The sequence below is a fragment of the Cucurbita maxima genome, unplaced genomic scaffold (genome assembly GCF_002738345.1).
Source record: "Cucurbita maxima cultivar Rimu unplaced genomic scaffold, Cmax_1.0 Cma_Scf00014, whole genome shotgun sequence".
Lineage (NCBI taxonomy): Eukaryota > Viridiplantae > Streptophyta > Magnoliopsida > Cucurbitales > Cucurbitaceae > Cucurbita > Cucurbita maxima.
This window is the reverse complement of record NW_019272030.1, coordinates 769429-776750: the sequence shown is the minus strand read 5'-3', so window position 1 is coordinate 776750 and position 7322 is coordinate 769429. Positions and strand designations below refer to the sequence as shown.

General features: G+C 34.0%; 1 protein-coding gene across 1 annotated transcript in view; it reads left to right on the top strand.

Annotated features, from left to right (window-relative positions):
* Nucleotides 1–7322, top strand: part of LOC111489118 (protein ACCUMULATION AND REPLICATION OF CHLOROPLASTS 3) — a 16953-nt gene that overhangs the window by 6692 nt on the left and 2939 nt on the right. The window contains exons 8-12 of the mRNA XM_023137169.1: nt 2355–2465; nt 3135–3316; nt 5177–5455; nt 5543–5634; nt 5766–6148. Of these exons, the coding sequence (XP_022992937.1) occupies nt 2355–2465; nt 3135–3316; nt 5177–5455; nt 5543–5634; nt 5766–6148 (1047 nt within the window). The remainder of the gene's footprint in view (nt 1–2354; nt 2466–3134; nt 3317–5176; nt 5456–5542; nt 5635–5765; nt 6149–7322) is intronic.

The window sequence follows — 7322 nt, the reverse complement described above, 5'->3', positions numbered from 1 at the left end:
TTTTTTTTTTTTTTTTTTTTTTTTTTTTTTTTTTTTTTTTTTTTTTTTTTTTTTTTTTTTTTTAAGGATGCAATATTTTTTATTGAAGAGATGAAAGGAGACTAACGCTCAAAAGATAAAAGCTCCTTTGAAAAGGAGAAAACAATAAATGAAACATAAAAAATAAGAGCAAAAAAGAAAGGGAATTATGAAAAAATAAAGGCAGCCCAATTGAAGTTGAACATCTTGGAGAGAGAACCCTTAAAAATGATTGGAATGTGAACATCAAAGAGAGGCCTTCAAATGAGCCTTCTCAAAGTGATCAACCATCAATGATGCCTTTTCAAAAACTCTTTGTTTTCTTTCGAACCGTAACTCTGAGATAATTGCTTTAACAGTATTGATCCATAAGAGACGAGGCTGAGAAGGAAACTAAAATTAACTCAACTAATGATTAACCAACCAACTAGTATTTGTGAACCTCCTTGTAGAGATTGGTAACTCTTTTGCCATCACCTTGGCTTCTAAGCTTAAATCAACACAAGTGGGAAGGTTAATCAAATCCACCTTAAATCCAGGCAATTTAGAAAACCCCATATCAAATGAGGACTTCCCATGATTGCACATTTAATTGTAAGTGAATTTCGTTTGTGCTCTAGAGATCCCATTGCCTTGGTTTATCTTCATAAAGCACCTAATCTGGTAGCCCAATGTGCGCTTTATCTTCCATATCTATGTCTGGTTTGGTTTATTCTACCATTGAACCTTGGGAGGTCAATTTTTAACCAAATGTAACTGGTGGCTCAAAGCTTATGGAGAGTGGGGTGCTTCTGCATTTAAATTGGATTGAACCCCAATGTTTTTTTTTTTAAAAAAAACAAGAAACGATACTTTTCATTCAATAAATGAAAAGAGACTAATGCTCAAGGGATACAAGCTCCAAAAAGAAGCAAAATGTAGAACGGAATGTAGGAAAAATACTATGCCTTGTAAACAGAAAACAAATAAAAGCTAAAACATAAAACACCAACAGGAAATTCTGAGAGCTGCTGGAGCAACTGAAGCAGCCAAGAGAGCAAGGCTTCAAAAGGTATCTGAAAATGGAGCACTGGCTCAAAGCTCCAAGAAGCAAAAAGATCCATCCAACAGGCAAACTATATAAATGCTACGTAAGGAACTGCTTAGAGAGGGAGAAAGACTTCCAACAGAGGGTCAAACTTGCAGCTCAGAAAGTTTTGAAGCCTTAAATGCAATGGAAACTTTCTTCCTACCATCTGGCCTTTCACGATGAGCTTTGATGCCATCTTGATGTTTGGTCTTTCCTAATCAAACCTTTAACGGCTATTTCAAATCCAGCTAGCCACAAGCTGCTAGTTAGTTACTGACAAGTTGATTTACGAAGGCAGTCCTGCAATAAGTGTTTTAGAGATATTTTAGCCTTTCCAGTAATCAATGGATTCTTTTGACAGTCTCATTAGCGGTGCTGATGCACCGTCTTTTGGATTCAAACTTCCTCATATTCACTTATGGAACTTCCTCATTATCAGAGGTCTTTCAAGGAATCTAGAATTCTATGACTGGGTTTAATTTCTCTTTCAAGTGTCTGTTTCTAAATTGTTTTTTTATTTTTTATTTTTGTTAACTCTAATTTCAATTCCAGGGTTTTTATAGATTTCTACAATGGACTCTTTCTCCATTATTATCTATTTGTTTCCTTCTTTTATCGTGAACGAAAGCTTTGTTTTCTTAAAAATGATGGAATTTATACTATCTATTGTTTATGTAAAATTAGTTAAATATTTGGGGTCCTAATTCTTATCCATATTGTTACTAGGTCTTCCTTATAAGAAGACCTAAATTGCACATATTTCACAATCAATACGTTGTTAGTCCTCTCAAAATTAAGATATTATTAGAGCAAGAGATCCTGTATTTGAACGCTAGTAATGTCATTTCCTCTCCTATTAATATTGATTTTCACTTGTGCAAATTTCCAAGCCCAAAAGTTTAAGTGTTAAAATATTGATGTAATTAAATTTACCCTAACCAATCAACTTAAACTTTTGGGTTCAGTGACGATTTAACAAAAATATAAGAAAATATTTCTTTTGATGAATTGATTTGGAAAATAGGAGCCCTTTTACGTCCCATATTTTTATTTTCCCAATTAATCTTTTGCGTGCAGAATCAAATCCTCTAATTTTGATGAAATTGTTTTANTTTTCAACAGCTTTTTTTTTTTTTTTTTTTTTTTTTTTTTTTTTTTTTTTTTTGTAAGTGTAGGCAAATTTAAATGTTCAATTACTATTTCCTTTCGTCGTGTGAGTTCAAAAGTTGCATTTTTTCCTTAGTAAAGTTATTGCAGCAATGTTCAGATTTTGGAGAACCTTAAAGAAGGAAAGATTGGATTTGGAGCCGGTCACAACTTTCGGACCTCAGTCTTAAAGTCAATTTATGACTGCCCTTTCCTCAGTGTGCATTTAAAGGTATGGCTGGGAAGCTTGCAAGTGAAATTGGATACTATACACTATACAAAAGGAAAAGTATGGTCATCTTAATATTACTTTTTTACTCTTTTAATTATATGTTCTGAATCTTCGTTATTTAGTAGATTGAACTTTCATGCTTATCTATATTATTAAATCTATTAGATGTATAGCTCAAATAATGCTGTTATTTTTCTGTATAAATTGACTTCTTAAAATTAGATATTAATCATTTATAAACTCAAAGGTTTGAGTGCGTTACATGTTTCCCTAGGACTATTTTCTCTTCAATGTATGCACTATAGCACTTTTACCCATCATCGTATGTATGTCACTATTTTATTGGATCCAAAGTTTCTGTTTACCAAATGTCATAGACTTCAATGATCTCTTCAGTTGAAACCCAATGAATATATGAGTATGGCCAAGGGTTTTTAGGTACAAAAAGTGAGAGTATGCATACTTCATATTCTTAATACACTTAAAAGTCTCGTCTTTTCTATTTCCCAAATGAAGATTTCATAATAGGAATTCATGAATTTTTTGCTTTCATGATTTTTCAGCATTAGTATTCTTAACTTCTGAAAGCCTTTGTAAGGCATGATAAATCCTTCTCTTCATGGGTGTTATCATACCATTTTTCATTCATACTGTTCAATTTTTCACTAGGATTTGAAAGGTGCAGTTTTATGTATCGTGGCAAGCTCAAGTATTATTGATGACAATGATAAAAGTACCCTGTTGAAAACTTTTCGTGAAGTTACAGCATATACAGGAAAAGTTATATTATCCATAATTCAAGATCTAAATCTGGAGCCCAACTTTCTCATGACAACCATCCTTATTGTTGGGTAATATATTTTTTCGTCAAGTTCTTTTCCTTTTTTATTTTATTTTATTTTATTTTATTTTTAATTTCTTATCACTTGTCAGAATTTGTCAATGTTTTTTGTATTGGTGAAGTCATATATAATAAATGTACATTATTAGGACAGTTGGAGTTCAAGGGATTGCTTGGAGCAATTGGCCTCCCTCATAAACTTCGTATATTTTTCTTTTTGAAGGAAATGAGATGGTTTTTATCAAAAAAATACAAACATACCAGACAATTATATAGAGAAGAGGGTTAGGTGTCCTCTTTTCCTTTTCCTAGCTTGGACATGTATCTGACGTAAGACTGTTATTCTTTCCTCACTTTTCCATCTTAAGATTTTCTATATGAATAAAACCCAAGAAAAAGAAGCTTGAACCAAACAGGGAGTAATTCGTGCCTAACCTAGATATGAAGTTAAAATCTTGGGGGTCCATCCCCAGCCTAGTTAAAATGTTAAAGAAAAAAAATAGAACAAAAGGAATTCTTAGAACAAGTGGTTGGATTGTTAACCTAAAATAAGAGGGGAAGGTTTACCACTTCTATTTCTCTAACGTTGAGTTCTCTAGTCTTTTTATATAAGGTTTTGTTCTCAAAGGTAAGGTTGATCAATCTTTCGACTTGGAGGTTGGAATATGCCTTTCCTTTCTTTTCCCATTAAACAGACACATGGTCAGGAAGTTGAAGTTCATCTTGGTTAATCCAATTTCTAGCAAAGTCTAACAATCTAGATTGCAGTATTAAAAAAAAAAAAAAAAAAAAAAGAAGAAAAAGATAGCAGTCTTGCTAGGAAAAAAAATTAGGGGATCAATCATAGGAAAAGTTTGCCTTTCAAATGGGTATGGCAAAATGTCTCAGGGAGAATGATTTCTACCTCACGCCAATAGGCAACAAGTTCCAAAGGAAATGTAAATCAAGCCAGGAACACAGGAAGGGAATTAAACAACTTGAAAAGTTTTGTTCAATTTTAGTTATGATGATTGGTCTAGATACTGTACTGAAGGTTAGACTTGTTCTAAATAAATGTTCTGGAATTAAACAACTTGAAAAGTTTTGTTCAATTTTAGTTATGATGATTGGTCTAGATACTGTACTGAAGGTTAGACTTGTTCTAAATAAATGTTCTTACTTGGTACATTCATGGTAGAACCATACTGAAAATCCTTATTGCTATTAATAGCTTTCGTTTGGCCAACCTTATAAAAATTAAGCTTAAGTGGACTGATTGGTTATTGATCAAGTTTGTTTGAAGTTCATGAGATTGCTTGACACTCCCTTCAATGCACCGTGTTCTTCAGGTACCCCTACTGTCCTGAAAGATGATCTTTGATTTTAAATTGAACTCTCAATCAACTTAGTTCTGAGTGTTTGGCTTGAGAGATTCTTCATGGAAGATGTTAGATGAGCTGAAAATTTATTTGAGCTACTCTTGTTTATTCTTAGGCTTTCTTTCAGGGGTTCTCTTTCCATTTGATTTGCTTAATGTTATAGCTATAGTGATAGTACATCTTCACTGTTGCTTTAGTACATTTGGATTTAAGACATCATTAATTGACTCACCTATAACTTTGACTCCCAATTTGAGCACATATTCCAATTTTGTTTATGAAATGTTTGTAGTGTCAAATTGATTGTCGTTAATTTATTTATAGTTGAATCATTTCTCCATACTTCTTCCTGCTCCATTGTTGACATTGCCCATTCTAACGGTACCATGTTGCTAGCTCATTTATACTTTTTTATTGTTGCAAAAAGGACATCATTACAACTGAGAGGAAGGTTGAATTAAAACTTATAGTTTATGGATCAAAATTTTGTGTAACTTTCATATGAATTGCAGCTCAACAAAGCAGCAATCTTCCAAAAGTAGTAGCATTTTATCAAGATTGGCCCAGCGTTTCCCTTCGGTTTTCAAGCTTCTATGGAAACCTCAAGAACCATTAGAGGAAGCTGAAGAAAGTGATATGCCTGAAGATGCAAATCCTTCCAATGTAAGAGAGTCATCAGACTCTGATATGGTCATAACTCAAATTGCTTCAGAGGGCTTGGATAAAGATTTTTATCAAGATCCTGAAAATCTTCAGACAACATTCAACTACAGTGATTTATTAAGTTCAAGGTAAAATTCATTTCTTCTGAGCTGGCTCAGTTTCTACGTCTCCTCCTTTACTTGTTTGTTGGTTCCTGATAATTTTGTTACATTTAGGGGAACAAATGACAGTGATTTTGAACAACCTGAGGCTGGAATAGTAGAAACTGATGTGAATTCTTTGCCTTTCAGCAATGCAGTTAGTAGAGGTTAGCATTATGAAATTTCCTGTTTAAATCTTGCTTTATGCACAGATAGGTGGTAACACTTGGGACACGAGACATTATCTAGAGCACTGCTTATATTACTCATAACTATCGAATTTAAATGCATTTTGTAGGAGCTTCTTTTCGCAGAGACCCCCTCCACAGATGGAATTTGGGTCCAGCACATCAGATTGCACAGCAGTGGGCTAGGGAAAGAGCTGCTGATGCTGAATTGGCTTCTGCATTTGACAGTATAAGCATATTTGACCTCCCAGTTGGGGTGAGAACTTCAGAAGAGCTGAAAGATAAATCCACTCCAAATCCAGAGATGAAATATGAGAAGAAATCTAAAGCTTCAATTACTACTTCCAGATTTTCTTCTCAGGCTTCGTTAACTGATACTAGTTTAGAAGTGATTAAGGAATTTTACGATACCTCATCTGCATTTTTAAGAGGGAAATCTCCTGACCTTCCTAAGAAGCAAGGACTTCTGTCTGCTCGTGCTGCATCAATGCTGGTGATGTGTTTCTTATAGATTTTTCACTCATCATTCATATTTTGAATTAATGTGACATCTGTGACTGTGGCCACGTGTTGTTTTGTGTGCATCCTTTTTGTTTTCCTCTTTTGATGCCTAACTTTTTTAAAGGTCAAATCATGCTTCATTTTGCATATCTATCTTTCCTCCCATAGATTTATCTTCTGTTTCAACTGATCATGTTTTGTAGGGGTCAATATTGACGGACAAGAGCTATGTAGGATTTAGGAAGCCAAAAGACTTGCGTGCTTAGCCAGGGTCTCACATTTGAGTTGTCTGGGTGTTCATTCATTAGTAAAGTTCACACGTTATTGGGATTAAATAAATGAAAAAAAGTTGTTTTCTCTGGAGGAGGAAGATTGATGTTACTAGATACTGTTTTGTCTGTCTGTACGCAATTTTTTCTGATCCCTTTTTCAGATGCATATAAGGTTGCTAATCTGTTGGAGAAAAAAAATGGAAGTTTTCCTTTGGGCTTGAGAGGGAATTCAAGTGTGGGAGTCATCTTGTTAATCGAAAGGAAGCTTCTAACCCTTAGAAAGGGCACAGTGTTGGAGCGGGAAATCTAAAAGATACTGGTTGCTCATAAAATTTTGGGATGCACTTGGAGATGCTCTCTTGAAAGACCTTAAGATGAATAGAGAAGGTTGGTTTACTTGTGACCATCAGACTCTTAAAGGGAAGCCCCTGGAACTCCGTAGTTTTGTTTAAAGCCCTTTCCATTAACTTCTTGAACTTCAAAGTGGGTTTGAGGAAGGTAAACTTCTGACATCACTCATCTAGCTTGGGTTAATCCCTTTCGTTGAGAACTGTCTTCCCAAGGCTTTTCCAGATTCTAGCTCCCAAAATTCTTCGTTGAGGTGTATGAACTACGAGAGAGGCTTGACTTATAGCTTTTCAATATTATTATAGATCGGTCTCAGGTAGAAAGATCGGATTACTCTGATATGCAACATCCTGTTTATCAATCTTATTCAACAGGAGAATATTTGTGTACGCTTGGACTCCACTGGCCTTTTCTCCCCTGGCTCTCTTATGCATCATCAAACAAACATGAGTGCCATTTAGAAAAAAAAAGAAAAAAAACAAGGAATACTCAAAAATATCATTTTTTTTTTTTTTTTTTTTTTTTTTTTTTTTTTTTTTTTTTTTT